Genomic DNA, 21,401 nt, shown 5'->3' with positions numbered 1-21,401 from the left:
TTTCAGAGAAATTAATATTTTTTTTGTGATCAGGTCTCACCCTTCAGTCAGAACCCCTTGGAGTTATACTGTTTCAAGACCAATTCTTATTTAAAATCTAAAACGTATAGGAGCAACCAACCATCATGTGAAATTTCAACCTCGTATGCAAATCGGTTTCATATAATTTAATAATTTGGTTATATTTATTAACTCCCATTTAACACTTAAGGGCTGAATTTTGTGTCTAAACTTGTGTTATTTAACATATAACATGTAGAGAAGCAATCTTCTTCTTAAGGCGTCGTCTCCAAACGGAGGTAGACGATCCACACGGCCAGCTCTGCTCTTGACGTTGCAGCCATGCCATGTGGATTTATTGGAATATCTCTCAGGATCTTTAATGCAGTGGTTTCCCGTTGCCTTCTGCATCCTAATGCCGTTGACCAAACTGTTTCCTCCGCCTTTGGGAACAATTTTTTTGTCTCCAGGACAATAGAGTGCCCTTACTCATACCCGCTCATCCACTCTCAAAGAGACTGTTGGCACTTGGTATAGGGGATCTCCTTATACCGGGAGATAATCGTTCCCTTCATTCGTTAGCCGCCTGCATATAAAATATTATTTTTATATGCAGTCCTTGCCCCCTCTCTACCACGGGGAGGTGAATGTCAGGATTTCACCGTCATTGAAACAAGGACCAAATATCATTTCCTTGTTTCTCTGGTTCTTTAGAGAGGAAGGAAGCAATCACTGAGTGAAAACTCAACTTTGTCTCGTGAACGGGTTTGGAGTAACGAATATTTTTGTTTTAGGGTTTTATCCCCGTTTCATCAATTTAGAGGTGGTTATTTTTAGTTCTTTCTTAGTGGGTGCCTATATTGCAGTAGAAAGGTGTGACCGAAATTTGATTTCTTTATGACCAGTAGTTTTGCCTGAGCATTGATTGACATTCACTCAGGATATTGTCGTATTTGTTGTTGTGCAACGAAGTTAATTATCATCGCTTGTATACAATAGTAACTTTCCTATGTATTAATCAAATGTTCATATTTTGTTTGTTCAGGACATGATCCCCGGTCACCTGTACCCCTCGGCCGTCGTTTGATCCCGTCATGGCCCGCTGCTCGTTGTGAGGGAAGAGAACCAGAGTCTTCTGTCAGCTGTGAGCCCCTGACTCTCCCAACACCATGCCTGGATTCGGTGCGCTCAGCGCCATCCGCGACAAGGCGGGCAGCATGTTCTCTGGGTAAGTACACTGTCCCTCAAATCGAATGGGTGAAATTGAAGAAAATAAATTCCTGTTTGCATGTACATTTTCATCGACTGAGGTTACGAATGTGATTTTTCCTGTTTAGGTGTTTACCCCAAATGGGTTTTCATGCTAATTTTGGTTCTCATAACCTATTATATATATCACCGTTTCTAAACCTGTGATTAACGTACTGAGTTGTTCAACGGAATACGGAAAATAATTATTAAAAAATCTTGGAAAGATGTCCGCGAAAACTGGAGTAACTGCAAAATAACTTAAGAAATATTCAACAATTTGGAAGCAGAATTGCGGGCTAAGATTAGTTTAAAGGCGCTACAACGCCCAATTTAAAGATTTTCAGGATTTTCTTTCAAATAAGTTCCGAAACTAGACTATATCTTGTATCTGTAGAACCTGATTTCAAGAAACTAAGTCCATCAAATCACTTTCCACAGTCTCATCAAAGTGATGACTTGTGAAACAATTCCTTATATACTTGATCATAGATAAGTATGAATCTATAATTATTTATGAGTTATTAATATTATAAATTAAATCTGTGAATTTTACTTTCACTGTTATAACTTTCCACATCTTACACATCATTACCTCATTTCTGCTATTCTGTATGAAGACAGGAACTGACAAAATGTGTCAGTAATAAAACACGAATAGTATTTGTAAAACAAGGGAGACAGTGTAGGTAAACCGGATTAAATGGGGTAAAATAGAGTGAAATGTCTGGTGAAAATTGGTCTGCAACGTCCTCCGCACACAGCTCATAGTGGCTCCTACTCTTTACTCAATCTTTTCACCGTTACGCTTTTTCATTTTCTGCATTCTCCAATCCAAATTTTGGCTCCAATCTCCGTGATCTGCCATTTATCTAATGTGACCGTCCAATACTAACGAAATTTCGTTCTAGTCATTCGGAAATGTTCCTCAATACTCCGACAATAATTTATGCTCAGGCTGATTTTCGAATCTTACCTTTTCTTGATTTGTGTAAGGCGGTGACTGACTTCGAACAAATCGTAGTAATATAACACAACATTCCTAGTTATAACAGTGTAACAAGTGGAGAACGGAGTTGCTGCTCGATGCGAAGCTGTATGCTCCATTTCCTTGTCTGTTTTTCCTCTAACCCCTTCGAGTGTTTCATTACAAGTCGCTAGTGATCATTGAGCCGCATGCGATTCGAGCTTGTGTTGGATATCGTCTTGTTGCCACTCGGAGAATAAATTGTGTTGTGACACTCAAAAAAGAGAATGGGCGCATAGAATTGTGTGTCATTCGTGTTTAATATCTTATAAGAAATAATTTTAATTATTACCAGTATATAATCCATGATACATGCAGAAAAATTATAGTGAATACCTACATCAAACCTTATATCTTTAGGTTTAATTAAGTAAACTGTACCTGCGAGTAACTTATACAGTACCATGCCCTCATTACTTTTTGGGCCGGTGGATATGAATTTAATGTTGGAGTGAAACCAAGAGAGGACACATTTTACGGTAGAATGTTATCGGAATAATCCTATTCCTTGTAATCCTCGAGCAGTATATCTCCAAAAATATTATCACATAGGAGGTTTTGTCCCGGCAACGACCATATGCTAATGAAACGTATGCATTGACTACTGATTACCTGATTTTACAATTGTTCAGTTAAGTTCCATGCACCGTTTATACTTCCTGCCACCAATGTTTCTGCTTTTTCTTCATCTGGTAATGACACTATATTGTAAGAATTAAAGAATCACTCGTGAATTACATGTCCGATGTGTACATTGAGCTTTTGCCACGTTGTAAAGTAACATTGGTTCGATGTGACCATTTTAGTACTCGGCTCTAGTCAGTCCCTATCTTTAATCAACCGTATGCAGAAATGCGGTTCAGTAGTTCGTAACTTATTAGCTCACTGTGTACCATTTGTATAATATCGTTGGTGAAGAAACAAATCCTCGTATCTGACAATGTTCTTCCTATCCATTATCTTCCTTAAGGCTTGTCACGCCTCCCAGCCACATATGGATATACAGTCTAACTGTATAATTTTCGTTGAGTTCACTTTCCTATGCATGTGGGTAAAGGAAATATTAATCTTACCGTTCCGCACTGTGGAAATAGGTGTTTGCGTGTCGGATGTACTCACTCCTACAGTATACTGCATTTAGTGTTCGTTTTCCTTCACACTTTCGGATAGGAAAATGAAAGCAACGTTGTTCCGATGGACTGTATAACCAATCCTAACAAGGACAATGGACAGGAAGAACATTTTTATTTATTTATTATCCATGAAAAAAGCCCTACTTTGTCTAGCATATTAGGGCTGTAGGTTCTAACTAGTTACCTTAAATATTACAAACATATAATACAAAAATTTTTGAAGTGAGTGATTACACACACAATTAATTAAACTGGGAGAAAAGTAAAACTATCCTTAAATTTTTTCTAAAATAAACTGCATAAACTTCAAAAATTCTTTCAAACAGCAGATCTTGTGAAATATCCTAAAAATAGATATGACTAACATTACTGTACAACAATTTAAGTGTTGTTCCAAAATATATATAGCTTTGCTGAAGAATGGACAATAAGAATAAGATGAATTGCAGTTCCTTCATCTCCACAAACACAACTGTTATTACTACTAATTTTGAATTTACATAAATAAGATTTAAATTTTCCGTGACCCGAAAGAAGCTGAGTGCTGGTGAAGTTTGGCTTCAATAAACTGCAGTCCAAACGGTCCTGTACCGTGGGAAAAAAGATTGTATTATGTTCCTGTTACATATCTGTGAAAAGAGGATTCTTCATCAATTATTTTCCTTGCTCTGTAAACTACAGCTTTACTGGACAGTATTGAATTTAGCATACAATTTACTTTGTTTCCATAACTTAGCACGTTTCTCTATTTACGACAATGTTGTTCTACCGCATTCTGGAACAGAGCAAATATACTTATATTTGTTTACGGTTGTAAATTTCTTCACTTTTTGGTGACAAGATTGCCTTACAAATCGAATACAAAATGAAATGTTCTGTATTATCTGAATTTTCCTTAGGGATGTGATAGCACAAAGTCGTCATACTAATAAAGCATTAAATTTCCTTCAAGTTCATTTGAGATCCAACCCGTTAAAGTTTTTTCTAAAGTCGCTAATTTATGTTTAATTCTAAATAACGTTGTCATTAATATCTAAGGAAGAGCACAGAGCAGTGGTCTGGTTAAGCAATGGATACAACATATTCCAAAATTGAAAAGCTCCCAGGAATAAGAATATAACCAACAAATTTTTGAAAAATTAGATTTCAGTTGAAATAGATAGGGTGTATCATCACTCCTCTATGCTGTGGTGTCATCTTATGTCTTTCATTTAACTTAAAGCTGGTTTTCAGCCAGCAGAACTTTGTAGGGATGTAACATCAGTCAAGTTGATGAGCTGTGCTTATGTTGGTTCACCACCAGGTGTAACCGATCATTTAAATAAAGACCATATACGAAATAACATCAAAACTTTGAAATATTTTCTTGACTTTTTATTGCTATTGTTTTACTTTTATTATTTCACAAATATTATTTGCTGTCATTTGTGTTCCAATTGCATGTACAAGATTTCTCTTCTGTTACATACAAATATAAGACATACTTGCAGATTATTTTCCATTCTATCACATCCAATTCATAAATCATTTATAAAACCTTAAGTTATAACTGTAAAATATTGCTTTTGATAGATGAACTCATGTGTACACTTGCTTATATGCAATTGGTTAAAGTAGTGTATACTATGAAATAAACCCCGAAAATAATATTCCTCTCCCCTGAAAATATTACTGATTCGTTTTTTGCATCCATATTCTTGGGGAGGACTTCAATGATATTTTGTTGGGACAATTATATTCTGCTGGTATTGTTGCAAAAATTTAAGCGAATATTAAAATGACGGAACAATGAACTATGGTATTACAACAAAGAATATTACAGAGTAAAATATTAGTTATCCTCTTGTGGTGTTTAGATGCAGAATTAGGAAAAAACTCACGTGAAGTAGCATGTTAATAACCCCATTTCCTTAAGTAAAAATCAGCCCAGAAGAAGGCCTTATTGACACAAAAAAGTAAAGCAAAGTTATCTCCATTCAGGCCATGAAGGCAATTGAAGAGGTGGAAGGTAAAGGCTTCCACTATCCGTAACCTGGGCGCTTTGATTGGGTAGAGTGGTTGGCTCTACACCCGGCCGCCTTTTTCCTTCAAGAATTAACCAGGTATTCATTTTTGGTGACAGCTGAGTGAGCCTCAAGACTATATGCACTTCCGGTAGTAGAAACCTCGTTTCTTAAATTCTTTGACCTCATGACGGGGAATCGAACCCACGTCCTTCCTGGTGTGCCGCGAAGCAGCTCCTTTATTTACAAAAGCACATGAATATTTATTCATTATATTCATTCATTAAATGTAATCTAGGACTTAATTAATTAAAATGTCTTCAGTATACAGTGTTATGGTTACTGTAGGGCACATCTTAAAACACCCAGGACTTGTTCACGTAGTCTTTGGGGGAAGTGTAGGAGGTAAAACCGCAGGGGTAGATTGGCCAAGGTATGAATATGACCAACAGATTAGAATAGATGCAAGATGTAGAAGTTTGGTAGAAATGAAAATGTTGGGATAGGATTGGGTGGGATGGAGGTCTGCATCAAATCAGTCTAGGGAGTGATGACCCCTAGAAAAAATAATAATGCAATTTGAAGAGCTAAAACACATTCGTCCCCCTCTGTGGTGTATGGTTAGCATGATTAGCTCTCACCCGCGAGGGCTCGGGTTCGATTCCCGGCTCTGCCACCAAATTTGAAAAGTGGTGCGAGAGCCTTCGGAGGTCAGCTGAGTAGAGGGGAGTTCGAATTCCACCTCAGTCATCCCCGAAGTGGTTTTCTGTGCTTTCCCACTTCTCCTCCAGGCGAATGCCGGGATGGTACCTAACTTATGGCCACGACCGCTTTCTTCCTTCTTCCTTGTCTATCATTTCCAATCTTGCTATCCCCCACAAGGCCCATGTTCAGCATACCAGGTGATGTCGCCTGGGAGAATCACTGGTCTTCTTCCCCAGTGGTATCCCTCCGACCCAAAGTCTCACGCTCCAGGACACTGCCCTTGAGGTCGTAGAGGTGGGATCCATCGTTGAGTCCGAGGGAAGAACTAGCCCTGGAGGGTAAGCGGATTAAGGAAAACACATTTTAGCTGCCAGTTGCAAAAACCCTGTATTGTTTGTGCCTATTTAACAATGTGCTTTACGTCGCGAGCCGATGACCTTCGATGTTGGGCCCCTTTAGAAAACAAGCATCAAGCTTTACGTCACACCGACAGATAGGTCTTATGGCGATGATGAAATAGGAAAGGGCTAGGATTGAAAAGGAAGCGGCCGTGGCCTTAATTAAGGTACAGTCCCAGCATTTGCCTTGCATGAAAATGGGAAACCACGGAAAGTGTCTGAAAGTTGACTTTTAAGTGCCTTAACATTCCACGTATTCGTTTTCATCTTCTGGTATAAAGCAGACTGGTGAAACTTTGCGGATCTACCAAATAAAGGGATTATTTTGTGTATGTTGGTAGTCAGAGTAACGATTTAATACAACCACAAAGCTACCTTATTCAGTTCCTTTTCAATGCTCTAAGATCACAGAGACTAAATATCCTGTGATCTCGTATCAGAGATGGTCGCTCCCCTGCCCCAATTATAGCGCCATGTGGAACATGTTCCCAAGGGGAGTGTCGGTAAATCTCTGTGAGAGGCCGATGACGCGCCTGATGACGTAGGCAGAGTGGCCCAAGAATGCTGACAAGTTGGCCACTTGATGAGACAATAGATGGAGAAAAAATCGATGTATGAAGTGGCTTCATTCAGTGGAAGGGAGATTATCAGCTCCTGCAGCTGTCTGTTACGGTACTTAGGGCGCTATACACGTACGAGGGCCATTTTGGCAGTGCAATCAGTGCGGTTAAATCTCTGCATAAAATTGTCTTCCTGTCTCTACATTACAAATTTTCTATTAATATTTCATTCGTATTTATTTATGCATTTCTAAGATGTCAGATTACAATATGAAAGTATTAATTTATCTAGCTTATTCAATACTAGGCATTATATTTAGAGGTTGATTAAATATTACAATAACATTGTATAGGCCTACATGTTTCAGACACTTGGTTCTCCTCAGAACCTAATTATTACAATTCCTTCATTCCTAAGCCTGACATTTTCGGATACTTGGTCCCTGTCTACCTTTAAGACCAGTTAGGGGATAATAATTCGCCCCGCATTTGACTGTAATAACCAAAGGATATTGTCAAAACAAGAAGATTGTTTCACTTTATATAAATTTTGGAGTACAATGAATAATATAACCAGAAAATTTTATTATCAGCATATTTTTAACCGCAGATGTCATGATCGTATTTTTTAAAATTTAATTTTAAATATCAACAATCTGATTCTTCACAATTTATCCCCACAAGTTGACAATTATTTTATGTTTAAATATGTACTGATGATGGCTCAATAGAGGCGAAACGTGTAGGTCTATACAAGGTTATTGTAATATTTAATCAATATTTTAGTTTGTAATACATAGTATTGAATAAGGTGTATAAATGAATACGTTCATATTGTAATATTACAGTAGATACTTTCCATAAGATGAATTTTATCTCTTTTAATGTCAAATTAGTTGTATACACATCTGCTATGAAACATTATGGTATTTAATTGGAAGATGAAAACTTCTGGTCTTCGATCAATTACTTGAGGTCGGCACTACACGTGGGTTTGGCCCACTATTGATTCACTATTGATTGTTTCTATGATGGTTAGTATAATATGCCGTATGCTTATAAGGTGGGATGTGTTTAGGCGAACACAAATACCCGTCTTTTTCCAGTCTTCGATCCATCTCCGCTTCGTCACCATTGGCCTTATGAAATTCCAGATCTTCTTCTTCTTTTATTCTTTTATTTATTTGCTTTACGTCGCACCGACACAGATAGGTCTTATGGCGACGGTGAGGCAGGAAGGGGCTAGGAGTGGGAAGGAAGCGGCCGTGGCCTTACTTAAGGTACAGCCCCAGCATTTGCCTGGTGTGAAAATGGGAAACCACGGAAAACCATCTTCAGGGCTGCCAACAGTGGGGTTCGAACCCACTATCTCCCTGATGCGATCTCACAGCTGCGCGCTCCTAATCGCACGGCCAACTCGCCCGGTGTTAAGGAGAATAATGGACAGGAAGGGCACCGTGCGATAGGAGGTTTAGCCGATGTAGCGACGATATGATTGCACTTCAAGGCAATCCCTTATTCTACCTTAATCTATTTTTTTATCAGGAAATAAGGCATTTCAAGTTAGAACCAAAGATTATTTTAAATTCATGATCATTTTTTCATCATTTGTTTTAAATTGCCAACGGCCGTAGCCGTGTTGAAACACCGGATCGCGTGAGATCTCCGAAGTTAAGCAACATTGGGCGTGGTCAGGAGTTGGATGGGTTGCCACGCGCTGTTGGTGGGGGGTAAGGAAATGAAGGAGCGGAAAGGAACTGGCCACCCTACCGCACGTAAACTCCGGCTCAGGAACACCTCTGCGGAGGTTCGGACCTGCCTTCGGGCAGTATAACCCTTATCTTACCTGTTTTAAATTCCAGTCACTGGATACATTTTGAAATTTCAATTATAACTTCATTTTGTTCCAACACGTAGCATTCGGTGCTGATGACCTAGATTTTAGACCCCTTTAAACAAGAAGCATCATCATCGACACTTCGGTCGCTCCTTTGTCATTTCGACACATTTCTCGGGTATATCTCATTTTTTTCGCTATGGTGTCCACTCCTGTGACGGTAGCATTTGTCCAGACCATCGTAAACGGCCCTCTCTCATGTTCTCCTTCTTGATAAAATGAATTATTATCAAAATCAATCGTGTAGTAGTTATCATTATTAATTTTGTTTTTATCACATTTCACTGGACCGAACATGAGGTGGACTCCTGGAGTTAAAATGACTTTCAACTCAAAGGAACTAATGAGCAGCTTTAAGTACTGAATGAAAACAGCAGAGAGCTAATGAATAACAGAGAGATTTGGAGCCCGGGGATAGGAGGCGGTAATCCTCTCAACCTGAACATAAATCGCCCTCTTTCCAGACGATCATGAAATGTAATGTCCTTCTCCTATATTTTTCATCGTTCACTGGTTCGCGCTGATAACGTGAGGGTGGAATGGAGCAGCCAGTGGAGACGGGAAAGAGACGTAATCTCGCTCTCTTTCCTCCTCCTTCCATACAATATTAATCTTTCTTCCATTGCTTTCTTCCTTCAGTTTCACTCCTATCTCTCTGTCTCTCGTGTTGTTGCATTTACTTGCACGTAAAAGAATTTCTGTGGGACAAAATAGCAGTACCACGATGTCTCCAGAAATCATAAAAGCAGTTATTGGGATGAAAAATTATTATTATTATTATTATTATTACTATTATTATTATTATTATTATTATTATTACTATTATTATTATTATTATTATTATTATTATTACTTCATTCGTTATGCCCAACGAAGGAGCGTGTTTGAACTTACCAGCACTCTTTTCTTCTCTTTCCAATATCTCTTCATCCTCTCGCTGTGTTTCTTTTTACGTCATTCGGTCCATCCTGTACTTTGCCGGGTGGTCTTTTCAGAAAATTTGTGTTTTGAACTAAGGTTCTGAATTTTATTCTGTCTTGGTTTTCTTAACTAATGCGAATTTCATTTAAGTCTTCACCTATTTCTTTTAGCCATTTATTTTTATTTTTCATTGATAAGGTAAATTTAAAATGTTCCTTGTGAGCCTGCTTTTATCCATTCTATATAAATGACCATAAAAATGTAGTAATAATGATAATAATCATAATCATAATACTAATTATTCATCCCAATAACTGCTTTTATGGTTTCTGGAGACATCGTGGTACTGCTATTTTGTCCCACAGATGTTCGTGATGGTATCAGTGATTTTGTCTGCAACTTGATAGATTTCATGTGATTTCTATTTCATCCAAATGCAATTTTCGCATTTTGGTATTATTATTTCCAAGCGGAGTGGCCGCACGGGTTAAAGATCTATGGCTATAGAGCCACGTGTTGCGCTTGAGAGACAAGTGTCTTCGAACCCCACCGTCGGCTGTCCTGATAATGGTTTTCCGTGTTTTTTCTATTTTCACACCAGGCAAATGCTGGGGCTGTACCTTAATTATGGTCACGGTCACTCCCATCCCACTCCTAACCCTTTCCTGTCCCATCGTTGCAATAAGACTTATCTGTGCTGGTGCGACGTAAAGCTGATTGTAAAAGAAGGTATGAGACATAAAATATAGAAAACTACAATTACATTTTCTATATCATTAATTATGTACACATATTTTGCACAGATAGCTTCAATTGAGAAATTTCTTGCTTGCCTAATTTGGCACCTCAATTTAGCTACAGTACTGAATACCAATCACTACACCCTAGTGTTCAACTCGCCTATATGTGAACTTCATTACAGGGTTTTGAGAAATTCTGTTGAGCGGCTTTTCATTTATGTCGTGAAAAATTAACACTCAAAAATTGAACTGATACTTAGACTTTTGTTCATATAATTCACGGTGAGAAAATGAAATAAGAAGTGTACAGGCAAAATGACAAAAATTCTGTTTATACCATTACGGTCGGTAAGTTCGTAGTTCTGCTTATACTGTATGCACGCAATTGTCTCTTGGTGGGACTAGTGAAGAACTGTCAGGGCAACATCACTCTATACAGAATAATATCATCCGCAAAAAGCCTTACCTATTATTCCACTTGTTTACTCTGTGGATCAGTTGGTAGAGTGTCGGCCTCCGGATCCCAAGATAGCGCGTTCAAACCCGGCAGAGGTAGTCGGATTTTTGAAGGGCGGAAGAAAGTCCATTAGACACTCCATGTCGTACGATGTCGGCATGTAAAAGATCTCTGGTGACACATTTGGTGTTTACCCGACAAAATTCATTAAATCTCAATCATAGACGCCCAAGAGAGTTTCGGTTTACTCGGTCTGCCATGTAGTGGGCCTAGAGTAAAACGGAACGTCGAAATTGACGAGCAGACAGCCAGATGGCGTCAAATCGAAATGTCTGCACACGGTAGCTGAGGCCATACGATTATTATTATTATTATTATTATTATTATTATTATTATTATTATTATTATTATTATTATTATTATTATTATTATTATTATATATAAGAAAACATGAAGGACCAATAGCACTGCCTTGAGAAATTCCCCTCCTAATTATTACAGGATCAAATAAAGCTTCGCCTACTCTAATTCTCTGAGTATCATTTCAGGAGGGATATGACGTCTATTGAAGAGAATTTTTTTTTTTGCTAGGGGCTTTACGTCGCACCGACACAGATAGGTCTTATTGTGACGATGGGATAGGAAAGGCCTAGGAGTTGGAAGGAAGTGGCCGTGGCCTTAATTAAGGTACAGCCCCAGCATTTGCCTGGTGTGAAAATGGGAAACCACGGAAAACCATCTTCAGGGCTGCCGATAGTGGGATTCGAACCTACTATCTCCCGGATGCTAGCTCACAGCCGCGCGCCTCTACGCGCACGGCCAACTCGCCCGGTCTATTGAAGAGAAAATATGACCGAATGTTGCTACCTTGTCAATATGAACCTGTCTATTCTATATTGCGTGTCGAAACTGACTCGATATGAGTACCGTAGCAGACTCAGTTATATCCAGTTGAGTAAGGAACGGGTCCCGCTAAACGTCTACAACTGAAAAACATTTTTTTGGCCATGGTAATTTTCGCATTGATTTAGTATCATGGTGACCTCTTGCACTATTTCCTAACTTCATAGTAGTAGTAGTTCTCTGTTTGCTGCGAGCCTCTTATCCCCCTCGATGTTGTCTCAATCCCAGAGAAGAGCTATATGTGATGTTTACTGTCTCCAAGACCATCTTTCTTTCCTCCCCCTGTCTTCCCTCTCCTCTTCCCTCTTTTACTCGTCTGTCCGCTCTCTGATTTAATTCCAATGCACTCCCACAGGAGCAATCTGGGATGTGGAAGTTTGTCAACAGTATCGCGACGCCCTCCTGCACTACTTCCAAAGCGCGTAGAGCGGGTTATCATCCTTTAGCTTTGTGAGGGGCAATACGTTATGGTTAGAGCCTTGCGCAGATATACAAAATAACATTCGCATCCGCAATTCCTTCATCCGCATCCACGAAGGGTTTTCCGCGGATGTTATAAATGTTTACCTACAGTATATTACACCCAAGATATTGAAACGGAGAGATCTGTTAATAGGCCCGACACCTGACAACAGATTTTCTCTTGCGACAACTACCGACGTATTAACCTTTGTACCTTTCTTTCACTAATTGCGGACAGAAGCCAGTTGGGATTAGCTCAGTTTTACGGCTTTATGATCTCAAGGCTCTGTATATCACCATTCCCCCATAACAATGTCAAGGGTCGCCTAACCACAAGCAAAGTAAGAGTATACCTGAGTGAAAAATCAATAATCATCGTTATTAAGAAATTATCAGCAAAATTATCCGTACTGACATACAGTTTGTATCCGCCAAGACAATAACTTCGCGGATATCCGCATCCGTGCAGGACTCTAGTTATGGTACGAAGTGCAAAGTCTAAAATTAATCCCCTTCGTCTCTTTTGCTAATTTCTTTGGGTCGTAACTTAGAGTGGATTTGGCCCAGTTTTACGGCCGGATGAACTTCCTGACGCTAGCCCTATGTAGAGGAATGTATTCACTACTGCGTATTTTTATGGTGGTCATGTGTGTGTTGTGTTCAGAAGAGTGGATGCGTATTAAGACAAACGTATACACTCAGCCAGAGGAATCAGTCATCCACAGTTAAAATCAACAGCCATATTGGAAATCGAACCCAGGGCCCCCGGTAACACAGACCACTCAGATCACCATCCAGCCAGGGAACTGGACTTCATAGTCCCAACTAATATAATAATAATCCTGCTGAAAACTCTACATGTAAGGTCATTAAAAGGTCATTCTAAAATCGCAGATGTTGGAAACAAGTACGTAAAATCCTCAGGAAAATTTTCGGCCCCACACAATAAAATGGAATTTGAATCAAAAGGCGAACTGCAGAACTGCAGTGTTGTACGGGGGAGGCGTTTGACATTTTTGGACACATTTTTAGGACGCATAACAATAGACTAACAATAAAATTATTCAAAAAATTTTTAAACAGGAAAATTAATTGGCTGCAGGGAACAGGACGGGACCTAAATGACTTGAATATCGGGGAAGACATATTGAGAAATTATGATGTCTTCAATTCCTCAGTGAATAAACACACATTTGTGGTGAATACTAGCAGCAGGACTGGTAGAAAGTTGTCAGAAGAAGGGAAGAGGCAACAGAGTGAGATCATGAAGAGATGTTGGAAGAACAGGAAGGCGAAAGTCATCAAGTCAATGAACAAGTTCCAACGTGCTCTATGAATGGGCATAACGAAATAATAATAATAATAATAATAATAATAATAGTAATAATAATAATAATAATAATATAATAATAATAATAATAATAGATTGAATTGTTTGCACATTTTGAGACAATTCGCTGTGAGTTTGCATTATGGAGATGATGGGTTCGAACCCCACGTTTGGCAGCCCGAAATATGGGTTTCTGTGGTTTCATTGTTTCTCCCCAAGAAAATTCTGGGGCTGCAACCTCAATTTAGCCCGCGGTTTCTTCCATCCCATTCCTAGCCCTCTCCAGTCTTATCGTCACCATAGGATTATCAACGTTAGTGCGACGTGAAGTAAATTGCAAAGGATATCTAAAATTGTAACTAATACTGCTCTTATAACTGAACTGATTCTATCGCTATTTCATGTGGTTTTATATTCACAAACGTTTACTGGTATCCAATAAAGTAAAGTCAGCTTGAATCCGTCTTAAGCACTGGTTGGAATATGTGAAATCTATAACTATCATTGATTATTTATTATAAAATAGCTAAATTGAATATTTGCAGTAATATTCTTCAGGCACTCGTGAATTAGAATCCTTTATCTTAACCAGAAAAAGTGAACATGATGTTAAGAATAAGCTACAGAATGCATCTTAAAATATGTAGGTGCAATGGTAATGCCATAAAAGTATTTAAGTTAAATGATCAGACTCAACTATTGAAAATTTAACAGCCTAAACGTAATTCTATATTCTACGATAAATTTCGCGGCTGGCGGTAAAGACACATATTGTTTGCAGTGTAGACTCTGTTTAAATGTTTAAGTTCTGGAGGATAGTCTTATTCTTCACTCTGTGTTCGGTAACAAATCACGAGGCATACGACACACTCTGGGTCAAAACAGGCCTGCCCTTTCCGTGTACCGTAATTTGCATAATGTAGAGAGCTGTCGCATTGGATTGGTAAATGCTATGTGGAGAAAAATTCTAGCTCTTTTCTTCTGCAAGTACAAATCTACTATAGGAAAGTTTAAACTCCATGACATTTTAGTTTTTAAGCGTTAATTACTTGATTAATATACTTGCAATCTAACTGGCGAGCAATGTTGAACAGTATGGCCTATTTCACTCCATTTCGATCAAGGCTCAGTCCGGTGATATTTGAAGGTGCAGAAATACGCCAACAGCGAGTCAGTAGATTTATCTGCATATAAGTTAATTTCCGTGCATATAAATCCGCCCTCTGGTGATAATATTATAGCACACAAGTATGGTGTCTGAATATTCCTATAGAGTCCCTGAGTGCAGTTGTAGGAAGGTAGACCTCGACTACCGAAACGGCTTGCAGAAGTTTACAATCTAATTGACCGACCAAGTGGCTGTGCGGTTTGTGTTACGTAGCTATCAACTTACATTCGGGAGATAATGGGTTCGAACCCCACTGTTGGCAGACCTGAAGAGGGATTTTCGTGGTTTCCCATTTCCACACCTGACCGTAACTTAACTAAGGCCATGGTCGCTTCCTTCCCACTCCTAGCCCTTTCCTATCCCATTGTCACCATAAGACCCATCTGTGACGGTGAGACGTATAGCAAATTGTAAACATAAGAATAAAGTCAATGAAATTGAATCGTTTGTTTCAGAAACGACACTTCTCCAACGTACCAAATTGTTCAGAAAACAGGAAAAACTGTCTCTAGTGTGTAATGTCATTTCTATCCTTCCGATATTTATTATGCTTATTCTACTGTTAAAATAACTTACAGATAGGTTGTTTGTATGAATTAGTCCAATACGTTCCTTTACAGACTTTGTTGAAAATGGTGGAGACGTGCTGTTTCTGCAACAAACACCATTAATGAGAATATAAGGAAGTGTAACGTTGATTTTAACGTCATTTCAATTTCAAAAGGAACTTCATTAAATAAAGTACACATTTTGTATTGTGGAAATACAGTGTTAAAACCCATTATTTAATAGTTATTTGTAAAACTTACTTATTTGCATATATTATGAGTAGACCACACTGTATAGAAAAATAAACAGAAGAATACTCCTTTTATGCCCCTTTCTAAAGTTCAAAACATATATACAACAAAACAACACAATATAATACAAGTAACATATAAGTCTCTTATCTTTGAACAATGCTTCTCACTTCTATTGCGCTGATGTTGCCCCTACAGACAGTTCATTATAAAACTCATGGTGTTCTTCTGGTATGTAAGATTTCAACTTCTTTATGTCTGCTAATTTCTTTTCACTTTATGGAAGACAGCCTTTTGGATAATCAAGTCTAGTTGGTAACACAGGGAGACGGGTTGCAGAAATAAGCAACTTGAAAGTATGAACGCACATTCCATCAATACAGTATTTTCCTAAGACATGTTTTGCCTCATACTGAAACTCCATAAACTGATTTATATGAAACGCGACTTTTGCATCTCTTTTCACACCTCTTCCTAGCGACTCAAGTGAAGTAAAAACAACACCTCTCCAGGATAAGTGTTCTTTCTGCACAAAACGGAAGCTCTCATTTGCGACTGACAGGCAGAGATATACGGTAGGAGTGCTTTTTCTGCACAAAATGGTAGCCCTTCGTGCATTAATCATGGCAGTATTAATAACTCATATAGTGTCAAAAAGTGGAGAAGTGATGTTTCTGCAACAAACGATTCAATTGATCCCTCTGGTACCAATAATGAACTGAATATTTTAAATGTTTTTGGATGGTATTTCCCTTGATAATACTCTATCGTTGGCTCATATCTGAGTCTTTTCTGAATCTACTTCTTCAGATAGGCTCTCAAAAGTCTCAAACCTGATGGCAAGGTCCATAATATACATATTAAACGTCACCTCTATGACTGAATTCAAGAAATAATGACGTAGAATGTTATTGTTTTTACGTCACACTGGCGATATAATTTTGCCCTTTTCTGTGCTCACCTCAGAGGCAATCTACCTTCTCATACGCAATGCACCCCTTTTCCTTCAAGGCGTTAGCAATTGTTGACCTGGTGCTATGATGACGAGAATTGTGCACAAGTTCACCATAGGGACAGGCTTTCAAGATGTGAGCAAGAGTTTCGAAATATCTGTAGCTAATTGCGTCACCAGAGGATATTTACATACTTCCAACGTCATATATAGTACCAGAACAAGGCAATCGATCTTCCAAAATCAAAATACTTCGTTCATAATCGAAATCGATGTCATGGGATCTCTGATCTACCAAGGTAGTAACATTTGTTAGGTTGTTTTGTGATATTCATCTGGAATTGAAGGGGGCACCTACGGTAAACCATTCTTAGGATGTCCAAGAGTGAGATTTTAATCACCTAATTGGTACCAAATGCAGAAAACAAAAACTGAGTTGATGATGGGAAACAAACCTTATTGGGAACATCCATAATATGAAAGAAAAAGAAACAGTCAAAATGGCAAAAATCTTTATAAAATAGGGTGTTAAAAATCACGTTTGATGCCAATAAGTGCCGTATCCCAAGGAGTGAGTTGGCCAGAACATAACGTGCCCATGCAGCCAACGAGGAGCCATTTCTGGGTTACGTGACCAGCAGCAAAAATACACTTTAGTTTACATTGTTGTGCTCCATAATTTAATTTAATGTACAGTATTATGTACCTTCGATGAAAATAAGAAATTTTGATTACTCTTCATTTAAATACAGCACGTTTTCTGATGACTGCAGTGCAAGTTTTCAGAGTTCAAGTGCCAAAAGGTACAAAATCCACCTTTTTTCTTAAATATTTCTTAAGTCACTGCAGTTTTAACAGAAATAATTTGTATAAGAATGCATTTATTCTATTTAAACATAACAAAATTACAAAAATGAATTTTCAATCCAAATTTTACACTCTGAGCGTTTTTGTCTAATAATTAATATTGTTGAAGAACATTTAAGCTCTTTAAGTCTTTAGGCTTTTTAATCGTGGAATTACCAGCGTTTCGTCCCAGTGTAGCAGTGGGTTCATCTGTTGGAATCTGTGCGCCGTTGAGACACCACTACAAGCCTACTATGTAGGGAAATGAAGTGACAGTGCACTAGGGGAAGCATGTGCCTCCACTTATACAAATGCCTATATCAAAAAATAAGGTATCTTCTAGGAACCATAATTAATTTGATCGATTGCAAATCTTAAAAATATTTTAATCACATTGTTGTTTTAGTCCAATTCCTTGGCTGAATGGTCAGCGTACATACCTTCGGTTCTGAGGGTCCCGAGTTCGATTCCCGGCCTGATAGGTGTTAATCGCGTGTGATTAATTCTTCTGGCTCGGGGACTGGTTGTTTTGTTTGTCCCAATACTATCCTTTTCATATTCAGACAACACACCACACTACAAGCCACCACTGAAACACGCAATAGCTTTGGCGTCAGGAAGGGCATCCGGCCGTAATACAAAACCAAATTTACATGTGCTTCACAGTTCGCACTCGCGACCTGCCAAGGTGTGGGAAAACGGTAGATGAAGAAGAAGAATGTTATTGGCTTTACGTCCCACTAACAACTTTTGATGGTTTTTGGAGACGCCAAGGTTCCGGAATTTTGTCCCGCAGGAGTTCCATTACGTACCATTAAGTCTACCGACACGAAGTTGACGTATTTGAGCAACTTCAAATACCACCGGGCTGAGCCAGGATCGAACCTGCCAAGTTGTGGTCAGAAGGCCAGTGCCTCAACTGTCTGAGCTACTCTACCCGGTCTTTTATCTCTCCCCTCTAAAATTTTATTTTTGAATTTGATAGTTTTTAACAACATTCTCGACTGTGTTACATAATGTACCCTATCATAGTCCTTCAAACATGTCTTAACTAAAATTCGAACCCGAGCCACTGAGACGGGAATTTACAATGCTTACGATTTCATCACAATGACTGCGTTCAAGAACTGTTGAGAAAGGATTAAGTTACATAAGTCTGTGTTATTCTTCAAACATGTTCTCCATAAATCAAAAGTGTCATTCCCTTATATTCGTGTAGCAGCAAGGAGACGCTGTGTTAACGTCAACTGCTGGCTAGAAAACTTTGAACACTGTCTCCCTGTCCTACACCCCCCAATAGTGTTTCACCCTGCGTCGTGCATTAGCGGGCCATTAGTGTGGGGTGGCAGGGGGTGGTGGTGACAAAACTCCGTCGCGTGACCACCAGCTAAAGGGTTCGTGAATCATAGCGCACTGCCAATAAATGGAATGCGCGTCAGGGATGTCCAACAGAGTGTAAATAATGGCAGATTCCAGTAATAAGTGGCTGTTGATATGATGATAATAGCTACAGGACCTCGAGATTGAAGTGGAATCCTAAAAAAGGGAGGCGTCAAATTTAAGTTCAAACATTCGATGAGCACCAGTATCAATTCGGGACGTGTAAGTTTAAATGGAATATGAACGAGAGAGTCGTGAGATATAAATTTAGGAGTTTCTGTTCAAAAGACACTATTTCCACCTTAAGAAAATTGTGGGAAACGCAAGAAAATTATATAAAAAGGCTCATGGAACGTATCCATGATCGAGTACGGTACCACGTTTAAGGAATTACATCTTCCTTGTCTGAGTTCCTCATGGTATTCTAAAGTATTCAACTACAGCAATGTATGTGGACGAAATACTTGAAATAAAGAAGTAGAAAATAATAGCACCGTTTGAACAGACACATCTCCGTTCATTTATCCCATGTGCAATGCCAAAATTCAATCCGTGGTCGTCTAGTTGAGAATTTCATGTAGGTGTCACTGAGCTATCACAATGCCTTCTCAAAAATGGTGTTGTGAATAGTAAAGATTCCCCTGGACCAAACAAGTGGACAAAGATCTTGCAGAGCTTAATATTAATCAAGCTGCCATTACTGACAGAAATGCATACCGTTTAATGGTCAAAACTAAACCTTTCCTAACATCCCTTACATCAGCTAGCCACAAAGGAGCCGGGAATTGGTCAGAGGAGCGCAGGAAAGAATTCAGCGAGAAAATGAAGGAATACTGGGCCAACAGGAAGGCTCAAGAGGCCACTAAGAACACAATCCAGTATGCTAAAAGGGGCAGACGACGGAAAAAACACAGCTAGAACACAAGCACCGTGGTCCACAGATGGCCTAAACGCAAAGAAAAAGAGAAATTTATAAGTTTATAAAAGCTAGCAATATCCATTAAAGCTAATTTTCGGCATTACTGGAAATTAATTAGCCCAGAAGAAATTTATGCAGTGGGATATCTGATTTTCAAGAGGAAAATGATGATGGAAGAACTGGAAATCCCTGAAAGAAGAATACTAAATGTAAATAAGGAATATGGTGTAACAATCGAACAATCACCACTGATTAGCGTTTATTTATGTGGCCCAAGAGGCAGATCAGCTGTTTACCTAGGTTTGTCTTACAAAATTTCAAATAATTTGGAAATTTATTTAACATATCCCTTGGCAAGTGAGACTAAACATGATACGTTGGAACTTCCAAAATGATTTTGGACATTAGTTTATAATATAACTCGTTCTTAAAATTCACGTCTGTAAGCCTCAACCCTTTTGGGACAAAGTACGTCTTAATTCGCTCAATAAGAGTACTTGAAAAATACCTGTGTGCGATTTTAAGAAAAACCGGATCAGTTTGTATATTTTAGGGAAAATTTGATGCCATTGGGAGTGGGTAGGTAAATAAGTATCTCATCCTGCATTGATAAAGCAATTGACTCCAGTGTAGTAGAAATGAGAAAGTTATTTTCATTCACCACTTCACTATTCCCCATTTCTGATTTCATACGATTTATATCAATTACTAGAATGTACTGATTAACATTTAATTTCAAGTAAAAGATTACTGTGTTGATGGGGCGAAAATATCTAGTGTTTGGTATACATATATAAAATAAAGATTAAAGATCTGTGGATATGGTTATGAGTAATGTTAACAAATGCACCTGAAATTTTAAAAATGACTTTCATAAATGACCTAAAAATCAATAAAATGCATTATGAAAACCAAAAATTTGATGTTAAAAACTAATGTTTAAAACCCTTCAGAATATAGTAGGTTAGACTCAAACATACAAAGCAGATAACATAAACCTTTTATTTAGAGGATGCTCGAAAACAAAGAATACAGAATGTAGTGAATATAGGTAGAAAAGAGAAGCAGTTTGAAGAGAACTCGAAATAATAAATGACGATTTGCGAATTTAAAGTCTACAAACACATTTAAAAATATAAGATGCAACTTGAGAAATTAATTTCTACACAGTATAAATATGATTCAGAAACAGGAATATGACTACTTAATATTATATCGAAATGTTTTATTTAAATATTTGTATAAAAACTAGTTAAGGCCTTCAGACGTAATTTCATAAAATAATATGGCAACATGACAAAAGGGACGAAATGACCTAAGAGACAAAAATCCCCAAAATATGACGGAAAAATGCTAGTAATGGAAAATAAAAAGGACATATTTTTAATCGAGGTGCCATGAACAGTGTTTGTATATATTGGAGCATTGCACCTGACCACTCAGTAAATAGACGACATGTCATCAACATCCGGACCCTAGTTATGAGGGTATTGAGGGCTTCATGTAAGGATTTAAACGACCGGGCGAGTTGGCCGTGCGGTTAGAGGCGCGC

General features: G+C 38.3%; 1 protein-coding gene across 1 annotated transcript in view; it reads left to right on the top strand.

The window, feature by feature from the left end:
- The window catches only part of VGlut (Vesicular glutamate transporter), a 511,784-nt gene that overhangs the window by 37,872 nt on the left and 452,511 nt on the right, over positions 1-21,401 (top strand). Inside the window, exon 2 of the mRNA XM_067154057.2 lies at positions 1,046-1,228. Within this exon, the coding sequence (XP_067010158.1) occupies positions 1,170-1,228 (59 nt within the window). The 5' untranslated portion in view covers positions 1,046-1,169. The remainder of the gene's footprint in view (positions 1-1,045; positions 1,229-21,401) is intronic.

Source organism: Anabrus simplex, chromosome 9, assembly GCF_040414725.1.
Source record: "Anabrus simplex isolate iqAnaSimp1 chromosome 9, ASM4041472v1, whole genome shotgun sequence".
In the NCBI taxonomy this organism is placed as follows: Eukaryota; Metazoa; Arthropoda; class Insecta; order Orthoptera; family Tettigoniidae; genus Anabrus; species Anabrus simplex.
This window is presented reverse-complemented; position numbering and strand designations above follow the sequence as displayed.